Source organism: Typha latifolia, chromosome 6 (genome assembly GCF_019914945.1).
Source record: "Typha latifolia isolate L0001 chromosome 6, TyphaL0001v2, whole genome shotgun sequence".
Classification (NCBI taxonomy): Eukaryota; Viridiplantae; Streptophyta; class Magnoliopsida; order Poales; family Typhaceae; genus Typha; species Typha latifolia.
Window position 1 is genome coordinate 5,337,514 of NC_133091.1, and position 26,158 is coordinate 5,363,671.

Here is a 26,158-nt window from a genome sequence, read left to right on the forward strand (position 1 = left end):
GGTCTGCAGCCCACTCTCTCTCTCTCACTCTCACTTAATTTGCTGGGCCTTGAACTCAGCCTAATCTTTAACATTTTAACCCTAGTCTAATTAATTTTGAGTCTGTTATTTTTCTTAAATTCTGTTAGCTACTTAAATTGTAATTATTATAATTTTTCTCAACCATGTTATTAATAAAAAAAAATTAGGGACTATACAAAATTAAAATAGTATTTGAATCTTTTAGTCTTCTCAATTATCTTCACATTTACAATGTGAACGGCTCTAATGACCATTATAATTTTAATTAGGACAAATAATACCTCAGATCTAGAGAATCAAACATAAATATACACAACAAGATGGTTAGTTTATAAGTCCATTAATTTTATGTCTATTTTATTTATAAATTATTAGATTCAGCATTGTGCGGGAAAGATCTTGAAATTCAAGAAGAGCCGACTGAATAGGAGAGTAAGACGGATTCCAGAAATACCCCAGGCGAGTAGAATTTTATAATAATCTTTAAAAATGCATGCTTATGTCATATTTTACCTGTGATAGTTAAATGTCGTTTTCTTATAAATCTTATATGACATTTCATATTTGTATTTAATTACATGTCAGTTCTTACTTGTATTATTTATCACTTAATGCACATGTATGATAGACTATATGTTTATTTATAATATCTGTTATTGTGATGATTATGTTAATTAAATAATAGAAGTCATGGCACCACGTGCACGTATCACTATTAGTCAAGTTCCAGTTAGGCAGTGCCCTTTTACCTACTCAACCCGGGGTTCGGGGTAGAGTGTATATTATATAGTATCATATTAGCGGCCTACACCTGAGGTCGGTAGCAGGTGGAGCATTCAGGTGATTACACTGCCATAGTTGGAGACTTGACTAGTATGATATTAGAAAGATGATTGAGAGGAAAGGATTGTAGTTCTAGCGGTACCCGAGGATGCAGGGTCAGGGCGTCTATTGAGCTGTGTGCTCTTACCACCCGTATGTAATGATTTCACCCTATGCGATAATTACTAGAACGGTGTTGATGGGCCTACGACTGGGGTCCTTAGTCTGTTGGCCACAGACAACCGGTCATATGCAGCGTCGCCAGGCATGTATGGGCGATAATACCGCTAGTTGACTAGTCCCCCTCGATTTTTATGATGCTATGTGAGATATGTTATTGCGACTCGACTCCTGTGTGGATTTCTATGTAAAATAAGCTATAATGATGAAAACTATTAAAAGTCATAATGTACATTTTTCCCTGACATGTTATGAGTTGCATTTTTACTTATCATGTAATATTCTTAGATTATTATTAGATTTTACTTGCTGTGCCCCGTGCTCACCGCCATTTTTGGTAGAAATATTTCAGAGATGATTATAGAGGATGCGGACATCGAGGAGTAGCAGATTCATTCCTTATTTTTAGCATTTGTTTATTCTATCATTTCAGTTGGACTTAGCCCCTACAAGGGTATTTATGTTTTAGCAAATTTGTGGTGGACTTGTATTCCTAGAGGCTTGTTGAGGCTTGTGATTTTATAATTCAGGATTATTGTTGGATTATTATGGTATTTCTTGACTTATTCAGATACTTGGTGAGATTATTTCACTGACCAATCATGTGGGAATCACGTGGACATGCTCCACGTGAAGAACACGTGAATTTTTGGAAGTGGGTGTTTCATTGATGGATCAAATCTATTTATCTTTTAATTAATTTATACTTATTTCTTATGTAAGCCCTTAATGCATGTATAGTTAAATCATGTAAGCATCAAAAAGCAAGCCAATTAAGTTATATAAGTCTTTAAGACAAGTTTAATTAAATCATGTAAGTTTCTAAGACAAATCTAATTAAGTTATGTAAGCTTATAAGATAAGTCTTAGTTTGAGTCGTGTTAGCCTTTAGGGCTAATCCTAGTATGACTCATTATACCCTGATCTTTTTATATAGAAGGGTTAGGCTCTTTTATTTAAGCATCCAAGCATTGAGAAATTATTTTAGCATTGAGTTTATCTTAGCAGTAATAGTAAAATAATTTAGGAGTAGCAGTAAATTAATTATAGCTATTTATTTTCTTATGAGTATATCTAACTTAAAACTCTAATTCTAGCTCCATACTATAGCCACCATCACCTTCATGAGCCACCCTATCTTACTGTCGTTCACTACCACCCTTGGTCATGCAACAACCTCCGACGACTGCCACAATGTCAGATAATTACTAATATGTTTAATTATGATATTTCTCCATTATTGTAATTTTATATTTTCACTCCAACCTCGAAATTACATGAAACTAAAACCATTAAATCTGTGATTTTTGAGGCTTCATTTTATAAAAATATCATAATTTTGTTATGTTCAAATCATTCCAGATTTGGTTCGTAATAAATAGATTAAAAGAAATTGAGAGAGTGATTAATAATATTAGAAAGATGGTGAATTACCTGAAGAAGCCTTTTAATCATGTACTTAAATTTGGTGAAATTGCTAAACTACTTAGCTTAACTACATAAGAGGATTATATAGTGATTTACCTACCGAGTGGAACTCTATATTTGATATACTAGATTCTACCTTCACAGCCAAATTTAGCCTTTATGTAAATAGAGATATTAATTATAGGTGACTTCCTACTGAGTAAGAGTGGTGCAAATTTAAACAAATTCATAAGATATTAATAGTCATAAATGGTACAACTAATGTGTTTTCTAGAGTTACATTTCCTACATCTAATTAATATCTTCTAGAAATTTGCAATATTTTAAGAATATTAATAGAGAAGTCGAATACTTGTAATGAATACATTAGGGCATTTGTGATAGTAATGAGAAGTAAATTTGATAAATATTAGGGTGAGTTCAATATATTGTTGGCAATTGCATCTATTCTCATTTTGAGATATAAAATGAAGGTTGTTGAGTTCTTTCTTCCCAAAATATATTATATAAGTATAAGTGAAGTTCTTAATGTTATTGCTTTAATTCAAGTTAGATTGGAGGATTTTTACTCTATATATGCAAAAGATTACTCACTTTTCTAATAACATAGTTAAAATATATCAAATATCACATCAAATATTCAAACATATCGAGGCTTCAATATTCAGGTAATAAGAGACTTATTATAAGGATCATTTTAAAATTTGATGACTTCCTAAGATCTGCTAGTACCACAAAATGTCTTAAATTAGAGTTAGGAGATATATTTGCATGAGCTAAATGAAACATTTAATCCTAACATTTTGAATATATTAAATTGGTGAAAAGTGATCATACTAAAGTTCTTTATTATGTCTAAGAGGCTCGTGATATTCTTTTTATACTAATCATTACAGTAGCAATATAATTTATTTTTAGTGCTGGCGGTTGGATATTAGATGATTATTGAAGTTTTTTTTAACTCCAAGGGTAGTGGAAGCTCTAGTTTGCCTTAGAAATTAAATTAGAATTACTCAAAAGATAAATAGAATGTCCATATAAAAGTTTTCTAAATTAATACCTCAATTTTTTTATTTTTAATGTTATAACTAAAATTTAACCTTTTTTTATTTTAAAAAAACATGCTGAAAAAGATGGTCTCCATATTAACTTGCTAGATTATTCATCACATATTTAGTATTACTGTTAGTATATCTTCTTATTTTAACTTTTAAGTGATTTATACTTTTATAAAATATATTTCATATTACTAATGTGAAAGATAATTTTATATTCATTTGAAGGGTATTTTTCTAAGTTGATGATTCTATATTTGTTTCTTATATATACTTGTTGGATGATCCTATACTTATTAGACAAGATTATATTTTTCTGTATTATTTAACTATAAGTATTTCATTATTAAACTCTAAACACTATGTTTAATCTGTGTCAGTTGCATCATTCGACTTAACATCAAAACTATACTTCTTTATGTTCTCCTCTAGTCCTCTTCATGTAATTTAAATATTAGTTGCATCATTCAACCAGATTACTACAAGTTCCAATTCCGAGCCTTATGAAGTTGGAGCCGAGCCGAGCCAAGCTAAGTTTTTTCAGCTCGAATCGAGCTCAAGTCTCAAGCCGAGCCATGCTCGCTCAACCGCAGCTTAGTTACCGTCTTCCTATATATTATATAAAAACTATGTCATATAAATGACAAATTGTTTCAAGAGCGGGATTTATTCTAAGTCGGTCCAGTAGCAGCTCTTAGCAACTCGGCGGCTCAACCCTAACTCTCTATCTCTCAATTGCGCGACGATGAAACCCGCGCGATCACCCGCCGCCGCAGTCCACCGCATCCAGCTCGCCCTACTCGAAGGCGCCGCCCTATCCGACCGCCAGCTCCTCGCCGCCGGCGCCGTCCTTTCCGGCCCGGACTACGATGACGTCGTCGCGGAGCGCAACATCGCCAATCTCTGCGGCTATCCTCTCTGCCCCTACCCTCTTCCCTCCTCCTCCTCCCGGCCACGCAAGGGCCGCTTCCGCATCGCCCTCCGCGAGCACCGCGTCTACGACCTCGAGGAGACCTACAAGTACTGCTCCCCCTCTTGCCTCGTCGAGAGCAAGGCCTTTGCGGCGAGTTTGCCTACTGAGCGGTGCGCGGACTTGAGTGTTTCCAAGGTTGAGAAGGTAATAAGGTTGTTTGAGGATGGGGCAGGAGAGGAGGAGGAGGAGGCATTAGGAAAGTATGGAGATTTGAGGTTTTCTAAGTTGATGATTCAGGAGAGGGATGAGATAGGGAGGGGAGAAGTATCGCTGGAGGAGTGGATTGGCCCTTCTGATGCTATTGAGGGTTACGTTCCTCAGTTTGATCGCGATAAAGGTAAATTACTCGTTCAGGAACTAGGACTTCCTCCGTTGATTAGTACAATAACTTCTTTAGGGATAAATATGGGGGAAACATCATTTTGTCAGTTTCTGGACTGTGGTTTCGTTCTGTGAATAAAGGACTGAGTTTGCATTCTTTGCTGCAAGACTGGAAACCTAAAGAAAAAGAAATAAGCGGAGAAATTTCTCATTTTTATGTGAAATAACTATAGTTTTGTATTAGCTTTTTGGTTGTGGTTTGCTCTGTGAATGCAGGAGTGAGCATGCATTCTTTGTTTCAGGGTTGAAGCCTACAGAAAAAGGGAAGTCAACAAGGACAAGTGTGGATGCTGGATGTAGTGAAGCGGATTTTAAGAATACTACTTTTGTTGGTGATGAGGTTAATGGGGTTTCTTCCTCAATCCATACACAAGATATCTCTGACGAAATAGCTAAGAAATTGGAAAGTGTGGTTCTGCAACAGAGCAAGAAGAAATCAGCTAAGCCTAAATCCAATTCCTCCAAGGGTAATTCATTAAGAAAGGGTAGGACAGATAAGAAGCATGAAGTGGATCTTGCAAGTACTTCTATTGTTGGAAACCAGGCACAAGAAAAGACTCTTGCTTCAAATCACTATAATTCAGAGCACATGGATTTCACAAGTACTATACTAGCTGGGAACCTGACTTCTGTAATTTCACCAAATGGAGCCTTTCTTAAAACAGAAAATCATCTGGTACAGCCTCAAAAGGAAAATGCACAGAGAGACAATGCTTCCAAGGAGAAAATGAAAGAACCTCCCTTGAAATCTTCATTGAAGAGCACAACATCCAAGAATAAAAGTTGCTCTGTCAAATGGGCCGATGAGAATATAACCTCAACAGGATTTGAAGGAAAGGATGTAAAGGAAACCAGCAAAAACATTGAAATTTTGCAACAGGAAGATGTAGATAGTTCCTTGAGGTTTGCATCAGCTGAGGCATGCGCAGCTGCACTAATTCAAGCAGCTGAAAATGTGTCTTCAGGCAAATCTGATGCAGAGGATGCAGGTAAAACTTTAACCCTTGCAAATTGAGTATTGGTGAAATTATTAATCTAGTTGGCTCCATGTCAGCATATCTGTGAAGGAAAGATATAATCGGTTGATAAGTTTCATTTTGTTGTTGCAGTTTTGGAAGCTGGAATTGTAATATTGCCGCAACCACAGGATACCGATATTGGGGATGCTGAGGAAAATGAGGATACATTTGAATTTGATAGGGGAGCTGTGAAGTGGCCTAACAAGACTATACTTCTGGACACAGACATGTTTGAGGTTGAGGACTCTTGGCATGACACGCCACCGGAGGGTTTCTCTTTAAGTGTATGTTTGCCCCCCTTACTAATAGTTTGATTTTCATTTTGTTGTGCAAACTGATGCATAATCTTGTATTTCTTTGTTCAGTTATCATCTTTTGCAACAATGTATATGACAATTTTTGGATGGGTAACATGTGCTTCTTTGGCTTACATATATGGACACAATGAAAGTTCCGAGGATGAATTTTTGTTGGTTAATGGGACAGAATATCCCCGTAAGAAGATTTTGCCAGATGGTAAATCATCTGAAATAAGACAAGCTTTGGATGGATTTGTATGCCGTGCCCTGCCGGGACTACTTTTGGATCTTAGGCTGTCAACGCCAGTTTCAATTTTGGAGAAAACACTGGTATAGCGTTTACCTGCTTTTATATTAGTCAAATCTAGGTAGCTTGGAGTTTCTCTTGTAAAATACTAAAACATTATACATGTTCTGGAGTACTTTAATATAAAGCTAGTTTTTAATTTGGTTATTACTGTTATCATAAGTTTATATGGCAAAGAGCTTCCTCCTTTAGACTTAAAAAGTTATAGGTGTTGTTCTTATAATTATCTGTCAAAATGTGGACTTGTTTATTATGTGGTTGACTGGACAGAGCAGCAATGAAGCAGAGGTGAGAGGATCACATTTTAGGTTCTGAAAAAAATCTGTAATCTTGTTAATTGTTATAGTCCCTATCTGTTCAGGATATGTGGACTGATGGACAAAGTGGCAAACCATGCAGGGGGTGGGTAGGATGTTTGATTGGAATATTGTTTCTTTTGGTTATTATAAATGGAGCAGATCCAATCTTTGGAATATAAAAATCTAGGCTATTCTTTCTTCCTAATCCATTTTATTTTTAGGATCAAATCTATGGAATATCTACTTCATTGCTATCTCTCTCTACATGTATTTTCTTTTTTCTTGTCTTTTTCTTCTGATACTTTTGTAATGAGGGTACATCTGTATCCAGGACCGTTTGCTTGATACAATGTCATTTTTTGAAGCATTACCCTCCTTGCGAGTAAAGCAATGGCAAGTGATTGTTCTTCTGTTCCTTGATGCACTTTCTGTGCATAGACTTCCTGCTCTTGCTCCGCATATGACAAACAGGAATATGCTATTACACAAGGTAAATCACTTTCTTCCCTCTGCTGTTTACATAATTGAGATTGGTAATTGGTTATCTTATTGTTTTATTTTCTGCATGGCGACACTATTAACCGGTGTGTAGTTCTTTACTTCTTTTAATTCTAAACCACAATATCAAAGTATTTGTTGGTATAATTTGCATTTTCCTAGACGCACTCTATTGTGCAACTTTGAGTTGGATTGTAAAAAAAAAAGATTGTTTCATTGTGATATTCTGCAATTCTTATTTTCTTTGGATTGATCAGTTATAGAACAAGAAACATCAGGACCTGAATCTAGAAACAAAATCTTGTATTTTTATGCCAAATTTTGTCTGAGGTAGTTCCTTTTTGTTTCATGGAATTTATCTAGTGTGGAGTATCAGATAGGACAGCTTTATGGAAATTTGAGAACTTTGTGGCTGACTGGTTTTGCATGTTTCAGAAAACCTTGTTTTTGTGAACTTGGTTTGGAGTAACTTAAAATACCTGTTTTTTTTTTAAAAAAAAGAAGGTAAAACACTACTCATGTAAACATGATCTCGAAAGTTGGAAACACATTTTTCTTTAGGGAAAAACAGGTATGTTGTTTTCATGGAAGTGTGTTTAGGAAAAAATAGGATTATCAATCAAACAACTAACCTAAATTTGTGCTTTATGGAACAAAGTTATAGAACTCTCTTTAAAAGAACTGAAAGTGAAGCTTGTTTTAGAAACACAGTTTTGAAACTTGGTATCCAAATGGTGATAAATGGGTAATTCTCAACTAATCTCAGATAAATTTCCACTTCCCTACTTTGAAAAGGATCAATTTTAGACCTTTCTGGTCCACACACTAACTTCATCAAATTGATAGCTCTTTTGCATCCAATTGATAGCTAGGTGAACTACTTTCCACCTTGAACTTAAGGTTAAGAACTTAACATATTTCTGTTTCTCCTTTTCTCGAAGCAATCATTTCAGTGGTATTTTCTCTTCACATCTTAATTGAGCTCCTGATTTCCTAGACTTTCTCTTGTAGGACCTACCCAAAGAATTGAGCACCAAAAATCCAGAAATTAATTACCAAACACTTCACGTGAACGGTGACTTCCTAATACTTTCATTTCCTAGGAACAAAACATGGATCTATAGGATATTGTGACAAGATATTAGGCATGACCTATGTAAATGCAAGGAAGCAGCACCACTATTTTCTAATTTTCCAGGCAAAGATTGTTAGAAATTATTTAGGTTGCTAAATTATGAATGTTGACATGGGTCGGTATAACAAAATTTGTTATACTGGAACCTATGGGAGCCAATATGACTAGATGGCAGATCTGAAACATACGAGTATATAAATATGTCCATGGAGATGTTTAGTGGGTTTCAAACAAGGTTTGAAAAATTGGGATTGGCCTTTTGAAAAAATAGTACGTATTGGCTGGATTGGCCGTACCAGTCGCATTGGTCGCCTGGATCTCATCGGACTTTTTAATTACATAAAATTTTAAATATTATTAAAAAATTATAGGAAAACTTTTAAAAATTTAGAATTTTTTTACCAAAAATAAGAAAATAAAGAAAGAAAAACTATGGTGCAATAAAAATTGAAAAGAAGAGATTAGAAAGAGAGTGAGTGGAAGAAAATCAAATAAAAAAAAACTATGATGCAGTGAAGAAGTAGAAGAAAATGAGAAAAAAGGGAGAGAATAGAGAATAGAAGAAATAAAAAATTGAGAGAGAAATAAAAAAATAAATTTAAAAATTATATAATAGAGTTCGTCGGAGTTTGCCGGAGTTAGATCTGCGTTACCAGAGAGAAAAAGAGAGTTCTGATCGGGCTTGGATTGAGATTGGGTTCAGCTGATCTGGCAAACCATGGTTTCAAAAACTCAATTCCTTGATTTTAAGTTGAAGGATGCAACAAGATAGAAAGGCTTAGGCATTTTATGTGGTAATTCTGAGAAAGTATTGGCAACTTAGGCTAACAATGGTACATAGGCCGCAACATCAGTGGACAGTAAGGCATGTCCATGCTGGTTTGAGTCACAGAAACATTATTTCCAGGAATGAGAGTAACGGTCAGTATGTCTTGCCCTTTCTAGACTGTACATTGACAGGAGCTTCATACACTAAGTAAGAACCTAGTGCCCTTGAAATACACAATGATCCATCTTTGTCATCTCACATTATTGGTACTAAGCTCGATCGGTCATGTTCGGGGGGCTGTCTTCTGATGCATTATTTCTATTTCTTGTTGCAACTTGCAAATATGTGCTTGAAAGTTTATTTTGATGTTTGATATGCACAAGAGTAGTTGCTCTTCTGAAAATAATTTGGAGGTGGGAAAATAGATCTGTACCAGAAGCTGAGATGACCAGGGTCACCTGCATGACAGCAGGATAAACATGGAAATTACAAGTAAAGTTAAAAGTAATGAAGGCATTATCTATGGAGATCTAAAGCATTTAAGTGGGGACTTTTTGTAGTCATCTGAAGAAGCAAAACCAACTTCAATTTGCATTTTCATGTGCCGATACCATATCTACTGTACCTAGTTCTGGTATACTGCTAGTGTGTACGTACATGCTTGCATCATTGAGGGAAACACCTGCCTGTGGAGAATACTCTGTAGTAGTAGATGATTATCAGTGACTACTTGAGAGATTAATTTTGTCCCTCCACTCATACTATAAGCACATAGAAAAAGCCTTTTACCATTACGCCAAGTGACACACCCTTCTGCTTTGTTATGATTCATAATTATCTTCGGGAAGGATTTCTTTTTAGCATCTAGGTTTTGATTCACTTAGCTCACATTTTTATCTTGAAGCAGATACTTAATTCTGCGGGAATAACTGGAGAGGAGTACGATTCCATCAGAGATCTCTTCATACCCTTGGGAAGGTTTCCTAATTTTTCAACGCAGTGCGGCAAATAATGTTGGAATCATCATGGAGTGGAGGAACCGGAAACTGATTCTAAGTAGTTCATTTTATGTTAGGCACGGAGGCGATCCAAAGAACCGTGTAAATGTTGTAATTTGTTGTTGCTGCTGTATATAAACCTATAATTCATGTACCAATTATATCTTTTCTCTGGACAATGTGCAGGAATGGAAAGGATTACACAACAACAGAATGAAACCCATGTTGATATTCCTCAAGTTAATTTTCTGTCCCATTTCCTCGTATTGACTTGTCTCTTGGTGTTAGATTTCTAATGGAAGAAACGAATGTCTCATGCGGGTCATGCGGGTCACATGCGCATTAGAACGCGAACTTAGTTAAATGGTGAGGAGTACATGAGTAAATATCCCTTTACTGATATCAACTATTTTCATATAAGAATTTTTTGTTTTTTGTCTTTGTTCGAGCAAAGGAATCTCGAATATTTTTACTATTTTAAGTTTGCTCTTAATTTTTCTGTTTCACGTATCTAGTATATTTTAAAACTTAAATATGAGATTAGTGATTTTTAAATATAAATTGTTGCTTTAGTTAGGAAAAAAAAATGAAATCGCCGAGTCAAAAAACTATTTACATTTTGATGGTTTTAAGATTTTCTTATAAGTCGTGACACAGAATTCGCTGTTAAAAAAGTTGGGATGGCTTGTTTGATAAAAAACTATTGGAATCTCATCAACTTCATATAGTATCTTGAATTATATTCGTGGTTTGTAGCATTGCCGGTGGATACACACGTCAACGCATCAAAGCAGGATAATGCATTACCTCCCAATGTTATCAATACTTTTAAATGCTGACTCCTACCTCGGGCAAACTAGGTCAAACTTGGCCGATTTGGCCGACAAATTGATTCTTCTATAAGGAGGCTTTGAAGTCATCGTTCTAAATATCAAAGCGATTAAGATATTCCACCTACTATTGGTGTCCAGTCAATATAAGCGACTCTTCCGATATGAAAAAGGAGGGAAACATGCACTACTCTGAACGCGTATGATAATCTAAAAAAGTAATTATCCTAGAAACATACGGCCAATACCGGGTTCTAAGGGTCATGGTTCCGGTTCTCTGCAAGATTGACCTAAGCTTGCCAATTGAGAACAGTTAAAAGATCATAAAAGGTACAACTATATTGAGCAACTTATCAAAAAGAACACGAATACGTATCAAGATTTTATTAAATCAGCTCTGCCAGAACATAACAAAGTACTGGACAACGTATGTATGTACAACGAACAAGAAAAACATACCCAGATAAGGAAGCACAAAGAAAAGGCCCCTACAAAACTCTGAGCAGCTTTATGAAAAGAACATAATTAAAGCTATGAATTTCATCATCTCTACTCATATATATACACACAATCTTCCTCAACTCTTCAACCTCAATTGCCACCATCAGTTCACATCCAGCTCCTAAGGGTACAAAGGGCCTCGGCTGATAGGCACTTGCTGTACCTTATCCTGGACTGCTGCTCTGGTTCTTCTCTAGGAGGCGAGCTGTGGATTTCTGAAGTGAAGCAAACGACAATAACTGTGAGGTTGTCGAAGGTGCTGAGCCTCAACGCTTCCATCACGAGCTCTCCTGCGCATTGCTCGGGGTCATCATGCCGTCGGAGGCCCCTGCGGACGATGTTCACAGCATCCTGACTGGACATCACATCCCATATACCATCACAGCCAATGATTAGAAACTCATCATCCTCAGTCAGCACGGCCTGCCTGAACTCTGGCTCAGCAATGAGGGGTGAGGGAGAGCCTTGAGGCATCTTCATGTCCCAATCTCCCAAAGCTCGGCTGACAGATAGGACACCATTGAGGTAACCATCGTCAACAAAGCCCCCAGATTCCAAGACCCTTTGATGCTCCGCTGTATAGATGGGTCTGTGGTCTTGCGACATCTCCACTGCTATCCCCTTCCTGCATAAGACTGCTCGACAGTCACCAGCATTGGCCACCAATAAAGACCTGCATAGTGTAGAAAAACAAATGATGAGAAGAGAATAGAAAGGACTCAAACAAATAACAATGGATAAAGGCAAAAAAGACTTCCCACCATAAATTAGAAAAAAAATTACAATTGAGGCTAATGTAGCACAACTACTATATGTAGTACCCAACAGAATGATTGGAGGTTAAAATAGAAACTGCTCGTATCCTCATATACCTTCCAAAGACCAATGCTGTGATTGCTGTCGTTCCAGAAGAAGAGCTAACAGTGCTATCATCAGCCAAAGCAAGATCAGCCATAAGGAAAGCTCTTCGAACAGAATCCTCAACTGATTCCAGGAATATGTTATCAGCTTGCGATGCCTGAGGGAAGTTGGCATCTTCAAAAAAGAACCTCATTGCATGCCTTTTGACATAGGCTGCCGCATCTGGACCACCATGACCATCAAACACCTGAATTATTCATGAGGACCGGAATCACAGATCAACTATACACTCAACTAAATATTAGAAGCAAAGGTATGAAACTAAAAAGAAGGAAAGTTAACTTACCCCATAAAAGGCGCTTGGTGTAGGGCACCTCAAAAAGCCCAAGTAAGCTGCAAGATCATCGATACGGATGTGCTCATCTTCCATGTATCTCCTTGGACCGATGTTGGCAAAGCTACCAGATCGAATATTAGGAACAAACTGCAACGGTTCCACTGACACATTTAAAGTGGCATCTGAAGATCTCAAATCCTATATCAAGAATGCACCCAGTCAGTACCTTTTTATTACAAAAAAGCGTGACAACTGAAGACCATCTAAACAAGATGAAATTTGAAATACCTATCCATATGGGAACATCACAAAAATGAATGGATAAATTTACTTCTAACTATAAATCAAGGGATCACATAAGCAACTCGCTTAGTAAGAAGGCATCAGATCAGCAACTTTCACTAACCTAATCCAAATTATTAGCTTAAATGAGGAAACAATGATCCTAGACAAACAGATACAACATTCCAATAATAACACTATACTTCATTTGCACGAAAAATTACAGACTTTTCAAGGGCAAACTTTAAGCATGAATAGACTAGCAGTAACATCATCCTACCTAATGGCGTCTAAACAGAGAGATTCAAGAAAAGTTTAATAGCATGATACTAAAGATAACCTACAGATTTTTTTTCTATTTATATTCTATCGATTTCGCAGAATATAATAACTTTACCTCCTTTTTGACATTATTGAGAAAGATTCAATAAAAAGCATTCCCCTATATTGAAGGAAAGAGTCACTTTTACAATAGAAAACTAAGCAAAATACAAATTGAGCCACAAAAAACTGAAAAAAATAAGTTGACGCTCACTGCTTTAAAACTTGTCAAATCATTTAACTCAGAAAGATCCCACGCGGAGTCAAGAATTTAACACTCTCATCCAATCTAATCATTGTTCGTTAAAATTTCCAAACCTTTCTGCAAAAGCACATCTTTTAAATAAAGAAAATTAATCACGAGACCCAATAATTGACTCCCCAAAAGTTGGCAAATATATTACACAATTATGATCAACAGAGGAAGCTAATCAATAGGTCGAAATAATTGATTCCCCAAACAATGATATATCTACATGAACTACGAACATTAAGATCTACCAATTAAGGATCGGACTTACTCCGATCCTAATTCTACCTAAATTTGGCTATTACTTTGGGAATAAAAAGAAACAAACCCATATCAATATTTCTTGAAGCAACTAATTCCCCAAAATTCACAAAAGATCTGGGATCTAAGTCATTAAATCAACGCAACAGAGAGAACCAGCATCAGAAACTCCAAGAAAACAACCAAAAACTCACCAATTCGTTCGCCGCCTCATCAGCCAGTACATCCCCCGATCCCCTAGAGAACACCGGAGACGAGGGCGGCGCAGCAACCGCCGCCGCCGCTGATACGGCGGAGATGTCGACAACATCCTCGAATCCCTTGGCGACGCACCGGAACTGGACTTCCAATACCGGGATACCCTGGTGAATCACCTCCGCTCCGGCCACCATATTCTCCACCGATTCCTTCGTTGCCTAACACCAATCGAAACGTCTCGAGCCGACGAGATCAAATATCCCAAAAGGATCTCTTCCTGATGCGATCCTATCCAAAGAAAGCTGCGTACAAATTATTCTTTCCTTTTCTTTTCCTTTTTCTTTTCTTTTCTTTTCTTTTCTTTTCTAGAGTTTCTCTCCTCTCTCTCTCTCTCTCTCAGATGGCTAACTGGAATCGTCTCTCGGCAAAGTGGGCGACTTAAAACAAAGACTTCTTCTTTCCAAATCGGCTTCTTATATGGCGCTGACCGGCGGCGACAGGTGGGCTGGCACTCGTGACCGACACTTGTCGGTTAAGTGACATCTCGCGTACCCGCAAGATGAGGCGGTGGAAAGGACACGTTGTGGTCGGCGAGACCGATCGCCGCGTTAAGCCATGGTAGGGGCGCGTGGTGGGTAAGATAACTTCTTAAATGACGAAAATGCCCTTCGACGGCGTTCGGAAGTCAATGCTCTAATCCCTTGGCACAGTAGTCAGATCCTACGACTCCAAACTAGATTGTATGAAGGATGATAAGGATATGTTTGGTATATTATATTTGAATGAGGTTATAATTCGAAAATAGGTTTGATCACGAGGAGAGTAGTATCTAGGTCGGGGCATTGCATGTTCACACCTGCTGGCGTCACAGAAGAGGAAGCCACCATCAATATTGAGAAGATTCATTCCCCCCTCATTTGACGAAAATGCCCTTAAACATATTCCAAATTACATGCAAATGGGATTTTCCTAGATATACGTCGAGCTAATTAAATAATAATAATAATAATAATAATGATAATAATAATTCTCGAATATTAAAAACAGAGTACTATTAATTAATATTCAGCAGCAATTTATTTAATAGGTTGCAAAGTTTCTCTTCTCGTCTTGCTTCGTTTCATGATTTTAATATTTTTTTATTAAAAAAAATAGCTTTCTTATGTTGTTGCTAAGAGTCAGAAACATATAATTATAATTTGGCCCAATCTCTTTGCTTGCAAGTTGGGGAAGTCGCAAATGGGGTCTTTCCAAACCCCATAATTTATTGGTTTGAGAGGTTTCAAATCAAAACCTATGAAGCAAATTATTTGATCTTTATTTTTATTTATTTTACTTTTTTTATTTGCTTTACATCGTTTCAATTTATGACTTGCAAAGAATAACAACCAAGTAAATTGTATTACCTAAACAAACCCAATAAAGATATTCTTGGTTTATTTATTTGCACTGAGAAAGTCTAATATCTCTTTATAGAGGTAATTTATTATTTACGGAAAATTATTTTATTAGTAAATATTTTTCTTGTTTTGTGAAAATTATCTATTGTTAGTTTAGTATTGATATGTTAACTCACAAATTATTCTAAAAATACTAAATTTTAGTTCAACATTTATCTAGCATGGAAACAAACTACGGAGCTCGATATTAGGGTACAAAAATTTTAGAATCAAAAGATATAGAAAATTTCTGCAAGTTTTCCAATCCATATGCACGACATATTAACATTATCGTCTTATTCACGAATTTAATTTAGAATTACTAATTGAAATAATAAACTATTCTTGTGATTATATCTACCCTTTAAACTTTTATTTGTATCATAAAACTATTATAATTCTCATTAGAACCCTAAAAGATATTAAAAAAATTCAAAAAAAAATTCTTGGAGGGATTTTTTTTTTTTCGTCTTTCTCCTTCCACTAAAATTTACTCGCCCGATTTCGTTCTTTAAATTTACGACAAAATGCATTTTCTTCCTCTTATATACCATCTTCCTATAGCTATATACATTCATTTAAATAGATAATCATTGAATAAAATATCTGAATTATCTTTAAAATATGAATAGAAAAATCACAGAGGTATTATGGTAATTTGATGACTCCATTAACAGCAATTTTAATTTTGCCCATTAGTTGAGATCACAGAAGAGAAAAATCACAGTTTTTAATTTTAGGCACAATCACTAAAAGTAATTTATAGTTTACCTAGTATATTTAACTTCAATTTCTTGTTGAAATGCTTAACCCTTTGACTTTGTTGTTTGACATGGCCTAAGAATGTTTATATATTAGCAATCTAAAACTATCCAAAACAACCATGCATTAGATAGTTTAAAAGAATATATTATCCTTTTTATTTTTGTTTTGCTTATTCTGGAAGCAACTCTATTTGAATGTTTTTTTGAAAGAGAAGTAGCAACTCTATTTGAATTTCTAACTACTTCTTAGACATAAGGATATAGTAATCAACTACAAAGTATGAAACAAATAATATATTAATATTGGTAGTTGAAGGTAAGGCAAACAGTTAATTAATTGTGCACCTTTTCTTGTTGTGACGAGATCCACGAGGAGCATCAAAATAAATTAACAAACAATGCCGTAAAAGATTATTAGAATCAAGCAGATTTTAATTCTCGGTATATTATATAAATATATATTGAGATTAATATTTAATACATTTTCATTAGAATTTATCAAACCTGGGAGGGAGCTTATTATCTATTAAGAAAAAGAAAAAGGAAAAAGATGATTAGTATTTCAAAGCAATCAAAACCCATAAGGAGGCATTAAAAGGAGTTGACCAAATTGTTTGATACTTTCTGGCCATTAATCCAAGCATTCTTCCTTTGATGCTTTCTTTTGTGCTTTTACAAATCAAAGACCAACAGATGTCTAGTTCTCTGAATGCATGGGAATGCATTCCTTTGTGCTTTTACTAGTGGTTGGTAGTTCCTTCTCCTTTCTTGCAATTGCCACTAACTGAGAGAAGAATGCATTGCCAATTGCCATGCCTCTTTTTCTTTCTTTTAAACGCCAAATGCCCAACTATTTAAAGACTCATCTCTTCTCTTATCTTGACCTAACCATGCACTTTATATAGTAGGCAGAGGATTAGTTGGATAGAGATGTGGAGTTGTACCAGAAATGACAATATTATGCTTCTTTTTTTTTCCCACTAATTGGAGGAAGAGATGAGAATTATTGATAGAAGGAGCTTGGCCTAGTTTTATGTTTGATAGTTTTTTCTTTCCCTAATTTAAATCACTAAAAAAAGCTTTGATCAACAAGAGGAATTCTTTTCGAGCTACATTTGAAATTAATTTCGAGCCTAAATTTAAAATTATGATACGCTGCTGCAGAATCACGCATTAATGTTTTAACGAATAAAAATAATTTGCTTGTCCTAATAAGGCAATCAAACTATTTTTTAGTTCTAGATTAATAATGTTAGTATGGTACCAAACCAATTTTTAAGTATGTTTAAATGTTTTCTGTTGGGATGACAGAATTACTTAAAAAAATGCTCAAAAGATGATCATAACCTTAAGCAACCGTCTTTAAATAACACCTTATGTTTTAATAATTCTGTGATTAACACCCAATATTTGAGCAATTAGTAATCCTATCCTTCCATCTTGCGTATAATTATTATATCACGTTTTATTATTATTTTACTAACTGTCCCTAATCATAGACAATAATTAATGTAACTCCATAAATAAAATCATAAAAATAACTCTAAGACACTTTCTAACCTTGTTCCTCACTAACTAAATTTACTGAAATACCCTTCAGAAAATGTCAATAGTCTGGAATTTGTAATGGTCTTTTAGGCAAGGAATTTTTAGAAGTTAGAAGAGGGGAAAAAGGAAGACAAAGTGTATATTTGTTGATATTTTAGAAGGTAAACTTGGCATCCCTAACTGAAATATTTCAAATCAGATACCATTTTGTAAGAGATTGGTTAGTTTAAGTTAACAAAGAAATTAGTAAAATGATTCTTGTAGCCACTTTTCTACTATTCTTTTTAGCACCTTTGGTAGTTTTAGACTAAGCTATGGTTTTAAAGGGGAAGAGAATATTGGATTTTATCAGAGGTTGGACTGATGAACCCTAATTGGTGGCATTTACAATAGCTAGTTCATAGTTTTTATCTTTTTATAAGTTACATGGGCTAAATATAACAAGATGTAAGGCTTAAATTATATCGTTTGTGATGATAGACCTAACTATCAAACTATTTTACAAGATTCCAGCTTATGGAATACTATTTAATTTAGAAATTCGTGACCAATGTACTCATGTTCTCATGCAAGAGAAATAAAATTTTGCCAGGTTCTTTAGATTTTGTGTCATGAACTATCACTCTTTCCTAGCTATCAACAATTTCAGGAAATGAAAAAGAAAACAAGAACATCTTATGATCTGAAAATTTCTAGATATAAAAAATTTTAGCATCAGCAATTTGCATGACACCAGCAAAAACAATATTGTCTAAAGTAAAATGAAAATCCATGGCCTTCTCAATACCCTATCTATCTGTCTTTAACTGTATCTATCTCAATCTTCAAAAATGTGAAATGAATCGAAAAATTCCTCGGCAAGAGAATAGATCTTTCTTGACACAGTGGATCAAATACTCTCATTGCACTTGATGATTCAAAGTTGTCATGGTTATTTTTTTGGACTATCATGATATTCCAGTTGAACCATCCTTTCAGATGCTAAAGATGTTCTGTTTTCCTTATATGACAACATACAAACCTAAATCAGGCCCAAATAGAAGATTTACGAACTAAATAAATAACTTATTTCTAATGAACTTAACTTAATTATGGCACCAAAGACTAGTTGATGACTCTCTAATGTAAATATGCTCTTCAGTCTTTTTTCTCCTGCAACATAACATCTGACATGTTGTTTCTGAACTGAGGTTTTACATTCCATCTTCTACGAAGATAGAAAAACATTGACAGGAAATGAACACAAAAACTATTGTCTTCAAAATTGTGGCCTTTATCTTGGAGAAAGATGCCATGGCATCATCAGAAGTACAGAAAATCTACTTAACAATTATGCAAGCAGTATATTTATGTTCATACATTCTTAAGTTTCCTAAACTATTTATCGGTACAAATATATCAAATCTGGGGCAGGCAATTTGGTCACATTCTACGGTTTTTAGCGACTGCGGCAAAAGAACATTGCCATGGTACTCAAAATACAAGAATCTACTGACTGCTTCATTGAGGTGAGGGTGGGCCACTAAAATATACAATGGTTTAATTTAATAATAGGACCAGAATTTAGATGAATGACTGTCCATATTACAGAAGAAAATTTCCGAATGCAAAGACAAAATAGAAAAGCTACCAAGAAACAAGGAGAAAAAGAAGAAGAAGAAAACCGACCAGTTTAAGGTTGAGTTAATGAGTTGAAATGGATATTAACAAAATAAATATTATTCCCACAAAACAATGGAATAGTTATTAAGGCATAAATCATGAAGCAATCTAGAGATAACAAGTAAAAGAAGAACTATTCAGATAAATGGCAGGGACTTCTTCAAACTTTATTGAAGGAAGTTTTTTAAACAAGCTTATTAGATACATGACATATATGTCACATCTAACCACAAGAAATTAGAAACAAGCATTTTTATACACCCCCCCAAACATACAAGAATGTCATTAATGGTCCTCCTTCACATACATGTACTGAACAATTAAGACATATTTGTGGTCTCACAATAGGTTCCGTTATGTACTTTTATTTGCCAGTCTGTGAAACCATATATCATTTATACCTTCAATGCTTCAAGACATAGCAATTGCACTACAAATAAGTAGGCGAAACTTGTCAGTGCACTTCAGCACTTAAATTGATGAACTACACAGAACTGAAGAACTGTTCCAGGGGGCATACCTTCAGATTTTGGTACTAGTGCAAGGAGCCAAGTACCTCCAGAAGGGAAGCAGAAAAATGCATCTGGATCTCCTCATCAATTGTCAAGAAGAGAGGGACATGTACAAAGAGAGACTTGATCCCATGTTGCTCCGCAAACCGGAGAGAGTGATAGTAGACATAATTGCATACAAATCGACCAGCATCATCGGAAGACATCACATCATAACCCATCTTTCTCAAAGCCTTGGTGATTTCATTGACAGGAAGTGTCGTCTAAATGCAAGTAAAAGAAGTTTTTTGGGGTGGAACAAATAAATAGAGTTAGAAGAACCAACTACTGCCTTTTGCTAGATTTCTATACAACATGAAAAAAGGCAACAAGAAAAATTGTTTGAAGACTGATACAATCATTTCCAGCTGCAGAGATAAATACGAGATAATTCATAGAAAAATCTGTCATTTTCCAAATTCCTGCTATCTTCCTAATCCCTCTCGATTATCATATTACAAATCCCTCTGATTGATATCCCGAAGGAAATCTAGGACTTAAGAAAAGATCTTATCGTCACATTACAAATATCTCTCGATTATCTTTTATTTATTACATATTTCATTCAACAATCTTTATCCCTGTCTATGGAAAGAAAGAAACAAAGATTACCAAAGGTGACGAGGATAAGGAGATACAGAAGAAAGTTGGACACATGCCGATACTTTTGACTAATTCTAAAGTCTCTCAGCAATATGAAGACCGGAGGACAAATTACAGCACATGGCAACATTCAATAGACTGTGATGAGAACACAGACAGGAATAAAGTGCACATATATAACACAAGAACTATCTTAAGAAGATGCTCAATGTAGCAATTATCATAATGATAACTTCCACTTGATAACAAATGACCTAGGAGTAGATTAACCACTATTTCTAAAAGTGATGCACACAGAAAATGAAAAATTGTTAAAAGAACAAGTGTACCTCTCTTGCTCGTGAGATGTTTCCATCAGATGGTATAATAGGGACTTTCTACAAGACAAATGATGATAAAATAACTGGATATCAAACTAGTTTAACTAGATGTCAAATTTAAGAATGACCAGAGTGAGATAACGAGAAAGTATGTAACCTGAGGCTTCCATCCTAACTCATCTGGACAACGGAAAGTAGCTTCGTTGACAGCCTGATTCTCAATAGCAAACCTTGTTGCACCACTATTGACTCCAAAGTGGAGCTGAAGTTACATCATGTAAAATAGAAACAACATATCTTAGTTTGAAATAACATCAAATTACAACAAGCAACTGTGGTATGTGCACACGAAATAGTATTTCTTTTGGCACAGAAAGTTCAACTTATGCTTCATGGATATATGAGCATTGCAATTCTCACTTACAGATATCTGAGTTTCCAGTTTTCACAACAATTTTGTCAATAAGAAAAAGCATTAATTTCTCCTAATTGGTTTGTATCTATTTTCCTAATTAACTATCCTGATTATAGTTCTAGTCATGATTTACACTGTAGCAACACACAAAATTGAACACTTTAAACAGGTTCTATTCGTAGAAGAGTTTGAAGCCTTGCTTTCCATCAGCCATCTTTTCAATGTCTTCTGACAATCAGAATAGAATGACTTTTATCTACTTTAAGATGTGCCTTTACCATACTCTATTGGTTACAGATTTCAGCTCAAAGCAATTCATGGGTTAAGGATGACAAACAGTATCTGTTCAGCAACAGCATCATGATTTGAGAAATATTAACAATATCAGCCTAAATGGCCACAGTCAGACATACTTCAGATAAACCTAGATGATACTTTATATCATCTTGCAAAACTTCAATATAAATCCATCAGAACATCATGAGTGGAATATTGTTACAGTATCAGCAAGGCAATATATTCATAGTTTTCCTGATGGACTATCCAACATGCCCTTTGATTTGAATTCTTAAGAGAAATGCATGGATGTCAAGCATTCTGATATCTGAATTAGTGAAAGCAGCAGAAAGAGCCTTTTTGGAAGCACAATCTGATGATGGAATGAACAATGTTTAGCCAGAGAAGTAGACGACACTGAGAAAGAAACGAAAATTCATAAAGTCACTTTCAATACTTTCTTTCCATGCTTATGAGATTGTAAACTGCACACAGATGCTTAAATATATTCTTGAAAAGCCGTTAAACTACATATAGTTTGATGGTAAGACAAGCTAAGAACTGACCCAAATGACTTGTTCCGAGTTTGACGACCCATCGTTTCTTCCAACAACAGCAGATTCCAATACTCTATAAAGTGGACCAAGTGCCCCTTGGCCAGCAGTCTCAAGAACATTGCAGCTACCAAGAACAAGACCTTTTGGTAATCCATTCTTCTCCATGAATGCTTTCAGATTACTTACAATTGTCTCTGTTGGGTTCTCGGAGACCCCATGAAATTTCTTAAATCCAGTAACATGGACTCTTACCACTGAAGGCCCTTCTGACCCCATCTATGGTATCTTAGGTATGATTAATTGGTAATATTCCTTTCTTCAATTATACGAACAGTAGATGATGTTTAGCAGCGTGCCTTGAGATGAACAAACAGTAAGCACATTATCCACAATAACAATGAAGAAACTGCATGAGACAATCACTTAAAAGGAAGGGCAAATAAACCATATACTACATAAATGAATTACAATGATGCAGAAACTAAATACGGGTACTGATCTTATGGCAGTAGTTCCATTTGTCTTTTACTGTATCATTCATGCTGAGACTATGCAAAAGATTTTTTAAAAAAAATGTTTCACATACATTGTATTAAGATGAACATCATAACAAACACAATTATGAAGAAAAATAAATCAAGAACAAAGGGTCAGTCCAAGTTAACAAAGAGTAGCACTTCATAAAAAACGGAAAAGATTCATGGATACTATCATTATCTTTGTGGAATTATTGAGGAAGAACTAGATCATGAAGTAGAAACTAAACAGCTATAAAGTCAGAAATTCACGTAGAAAACAAAGAAAGGAAGTCACAATACACATATTATGGCGATCAATTTAGAAATCTCTTAAGAAGAAATTCTGGAAGGAAAACCAATTACAAAATGGCTCTTCCAAAGCAATTGGCCATCAAGAACCAGTCTGATCACAGAAACCACAACCCAATATTAGATTGCACGAGAAGACTCGAAACCAAATCATGATCACTGAAAATAAGCACATCTCGGCCACAAATTTCCAGCTGATCAATGACAAGTAGATTGGTAGACAGTTGCAATATAAAGTTCTCATGCAAGTCACATCAGGGAGAATTTAACAAGTGATAAAGACTCGTAAAAGTAGAAAAGGAATCTCAAAAAAATATAATGCCTTGCAATCAACACCAAACCAACAATCAATCATCAAAGTCATCACTTTTTCACCTCCCTTCTTCACAATTTCCAGAAATTGTCATGATCTTGAGCAAACTCACACAAAAATTCATCGGGATCCCAAAGAAACAAAGCAGAATTACCGGGAAACAACGAACGAGCACAAGAGGAAATGGGACAGAATTAAGCTGACAATCAGCTACAGATCACCAAGCATCAAACCCAGAAAGCAGAAAAGGTACAGTATGCACGAATTCACCCACCAAGCTTATAAAAATCTCACCTTTAGCCCCTTGAGCACGAATTAAGGGAAATGAGTCCTAAAAAGCTGAGGTATTTTTTTTTTTTTTTTTTTGTGGTCTTTCTGTCCTTATATAGAACGGATTGGGCTTCAGGAAGGGGTGAGAAGAGAAAGGCGTATCAATGGAAGGGAGAGGAAGAAATAAGAGGAAAGAGGCGGATAGAAGACGGCGATGTGTCTCTCTTCTCTCAAGGCATGAGATTAGATAGAGATGGGGGAGGAGGAGAAAGACTACAAACATGCCCACGCAGTCAAACGTCCGTTCTGGATTATACCTTCCGTGCTTTCTCTTTCCACCTTAACTTTTGGCTTTTTATTATATATTTTATTCTTTCTAAGGACTAAAAAAGTTTTTTTTCTTTTAATAAAAAAAAAGATTAATTACGCTGACACCCCCTGACTATACTCAGTTTTTACCGAGATCCCTTAACTTTTTTAGGTTATAATGTCACCCCTTAATTATGCGGTCGGCGTCGGACGACCCCTGGTTCCAATCCTCCACCAACCTCACCACCTCCCACTCCGTTGTGATTCGCAACTCCAACTTCCAAAACAACTACTCCCTTCTCCGCACTGGCGAAAACCTTGTCCCCTTGTCATTCCCTTCTAATTCTTCTCCTATTCATCCTCTTCCTGCGACGTCATCAACTGCTCTGATCCTCGCGTCTTGGCCGCCATCAAGGAGTTCAACCCGTGTCCTGGCCGCAACCGAAAGGAGAAGTCTTGGCGGTAGCTTCGATCCTCTCATCCTAGTCACGATCAAGGAGTTCAACCCGTGTACTGCCCACAACCGAAAGGAGAAATCTTGGTAGTGAAGGAGAAGTCTTGGCCACCGCTGTTATTGAAATGGATCACCGCTAGTGAATAGAGCGCCACCCCGTGGCATCGGACGTTGCTCCATTGTGTCATCGCCTCCACGCTGCCATCGTCCTGCTCATACGGCACCGTCATCGTGGGTGGTAGCATCGTCGAAAAGGAGGGAGGGAGAGACCCGATCGCTGCTCCATCGGGTAGTCGATTTCTGCTCATGCGCCGCCGTCATCCTCCTACGCCACCGTCATCGTGGGCGATAGCGTCGTCGAGAAAGAGAGAGGGAGGGAAGAAGGGAGGGAAGGAAAGAGTGAGATAACGAGGAGATGGAGAGAGAAGATGAAGATGAGGGAGGGTATATTCGTCCATTATTATTGGACCAAACTAAAAATTAAGTTCTTTCCCACCAATGTGGGTATCTAGGTCATTTCGCAGCTGATGTATTTTGATATGACTGCCACATAAGCTGATTCGCCCAATGTCTGATATGATTCGGACCCACCGAGTTGTCTCGAGCATGGATACACCCTATGGGAGTTTACTCTTATTATTGTTTTAGTTGTTTCCTTCAGAAAATAAGGATTATGTATGTCGCGTTCGAATGCAAGAGGGTAGCATTTGAACACCCCTTGCGAACACCTGCAAGCGGTTGCATCGATAGAAAACATAATTTGTGCGTTCGAACTCACTTGACCTTGTTTGAATGCCCGCGTGCAAACGTCTACATACGTTCACATCGGTAGAGAATGAGAATTCCGTGTTTGAACACATTCGATCCTGTTCGAACGCGATCGACGAGAATTCATTATTTCTAGGGTTATTATTTATTATTTTTGGCTTGTTTGTGTAACAACCCAACCTTAAAAAAATTTATTGCATGGCACGACGTGGCTGGCCACAGCATGGGGCCTCCCTCCCCACCGCCTCTCTCTCTATTTTTTTCTCCTCCCCACTCTCGCTCTATTTTTTTCTCCTCCCCACTCTCTCTTTCGGTCTTTCTCTCTCTCTCCTCCTTCCCTCAAACTCTCTCTCTCTCCCATTGCCGACCCGTCGCCATTGTCGCCGTGGTACCGTAGGTGAGCCTCCTCCTTCTTCCTCTTCCTTCTTCTCTCTCTCTTCTTCTCTCTCTCTTTCTCTCTCTCTCTCTATCTCTTTCTCTCTCTCTCTCTCTCTCTCTCTCTCGGGTTCGTCGGAACAGAGCCGCCGGCGAGAGGCCGACCGCTGGCTAGCCAGCAGCGGCTAAGCCCGTCCCCGCCACCCGATCCCCTCCTCTCTTTCTTCTCTTCTTCTCTTCTCTTCTTCTTCTTTCGTTTTTCTTCTTCCTTTCTTCTTCTTCTTCCTTAGCTGCTTCTTCTCTTCTTATTTTTCTACAAGCCCAGCACTGTAGCAGGCCAGCGCTGGACTAAGCCCAACACTAGTACTAGTAATCCTTATTTTTATTTTATTATTTATTTATTTAGGTATTTCTGTCTTAATTAATACAAATAGATTTAGACATTGTTTATTTTAATAATAATATATATTCATCAATATGATTATTGTTAATTATAATTAATTAATGATTAATTAGGTTATAAACTATTACACATAAATATAGGTAATACTTATATTTATTTATTTACTTATATGTATATTAGATTAATAGATAGATTTGTAAATTATAATTATTAGATTTATATTCTAATATTCTTATGATATACATTTTAAGTAATTCTATTAATTTATTATATATTATT

The 26,158-nt window shown here is 36.1% G+C and overlaps 3 protein-coding genes across 7 annotated transcripts; 1 reads left to right on the forward strand and 2 right to left on the reverse strand.

Moving 5' to 3' along the window:
• Nucleotides 1-4,146: 4,146 nt before the first annotated feature.
• Nucleotides 4,147-10,428, forward strand: LOC140791126 (putative RNA polymerase II subunit B1 CTD phosphatase RPAP2 homolog). 4 transcript variants are annotated; one of them, XR_012109524.1, is made up of 7 exons: nt 4,147-4,816; nt 5,103-5,849; nt 5,970-6,163; nt 6,245-6,508; nt 7,116-7,274; nt 10,094-10,286; nt 10,371-10,428. XR_012109524.1 is itself a non-coding variant. In XM_073141531.1 (6 exons), the coding sequence occupies exons 1-6, from the start codon at nt 4,252-4,254 to the stop codon at nt 10,196-10,198; spliced, it is 2,034 nt and encodes a 677-aa protein (XP_072997632.1). In that variant the 5' UTR covers nt 4,147-4,251; the 3' UTR covers nt 10,199-10,428. The 4 variants fall into 4 exon arrangements, 1 of the variants encoding a protein (XP_072997632.1); XR_012109526.1 differs by having other exon boundaries at nt 7,150-7,274; XR_012109525.1 differs by having other exon boundaries at nt 7,150-7,274; nt 10,094-10,428.
• Nucleotides 10,429-11,364: 936 nt separating this feature from the next.
• Nucleotides 11,365-14,632, reverse strand: LOC140790425 (probable protein phosphatase 2C 2). The gene is made up of 4 exons (XM_073140512.1): nt 14,022-14,632; nt 12,723-12,911; nt 12,388-12,623; nt 11,365-12,188 (listed from the first exon to the last, which is right to left on the reverse strand). The coding sequence occupies exons 1-4, from the start codon at nt 14,217-14,219 to the stop codon at nt 11,624-11,626; spliced, it is 1,188 nt and encodes a 395-aa protein (XP_072996613.1). The 5' UTR covers nt 14,220-14,632; the 3' UTR covers nt 11,365-11,623.
• Nucleotides 14,633-19,574: 4,942 nt separating this feature from the next.
• Nucleotides 19,575-23,900, reverse strand: LOC140791224 (uncharacterized). 2 transcript variants are annotated; one of them, XM_073141653.1, is made up of 6 exons: nt 23,595-23,900; nt 22,170-22,516; nt 21,070-21,174; nt 20,922-20,969; nt 19,959-20,213; nt 19,575-19,868 (listed from the first exon to the last, which is right to left on the reverse strand). In XM_073141653.1, exons 2-5 carry the CDS (start codon nt 22,434-22,436, stop codon nt 19,974-19,976), a joined length of 660 nt encoding a protein of 219 aa, XP_072997754.1. In that variant the 5' UTR covers nt 22,437-22,516; nt 23,595-23,900; the 3' UTR covers nt 19,575-19,868; nt 19,959-19,973. The 2 variants fall into 2 exon arrangements, with proteins under 2 accessions (XP_072997754.1, XP_072997755.1); XM_073141654.1 differs by lacking the exon at nt 23,595-23,900 and adding an exon at nt 23,042-23,190.
• Nucleotides 23,901-26,158: the final 2,258 nt, after the last annotated feature.

Bases quoted from the DNA above. Each gene is read 5' to 3' on its own strand.
- LOC140791126 (XM_073141531.1), top strand. From the start codon at position 4,252: ATGAAACCCGCGCGATCACCCGCCGCCGCAGTCCACCGCATCCAGCTC. The intron at 5,850-5,969 runs GTAAAACTTTAA...TTGTTGTTGCAG, and splicing joins ATCTGATGCAGAGGATGCAG to TTTTGGAAGCTGGAATTGTA. The intron at 6,164-6,244 runs GTATGTTTGCCC...TTCTTTGTTCAG, and splicing joins CGGAGGGTTTCTCTTTAAGT to TTATCATCTTTTGCAACAAT.
- LOC140790425 (XM_073140512.1), bottom strand. From the start codon at position 14,219: ATGGTGGCCGGAGCGGAGGTGATTCACCAGGGTATCCCGGTATTGGAA. The intron at 12,912-14,021 runs GTGAGTTTTTGG...TTCTTGATATAG, and splicing joins ATGAGGCGGCGAACGAATTG to GATTTGAGATCTTCAGATGC. The intron at 12,624-12,722 runs GTAAGTTAACTT...TGAATAATTCAG, and splicing joins CACCAAGCGCCTTTTATGGG to GTGTTTGATGGTCATGGTGG.
- LOC140791224 (XM_073141653.1), bottom strand. From the start codon at position 22,436: ATGGGGTCAGAAGGGCCTTCAGTGGTAAGAGTCCATGTTACTGGATTT. The intron at 21,175-22,169 runs GTCAGTTCTTAG...ATGTAACTTCAG, and splicing joins ACTCGGAACAAGTCATTTGG to CTCCACTTTGGAGTCAATAG. The intron at 20,214-20,921 runs GTACACTTGTTC...ACTTGCATTTAG, and splicing joins ACATCTCACGAGCAAGAGAG to ACGACACTTCCTGTCAATGA.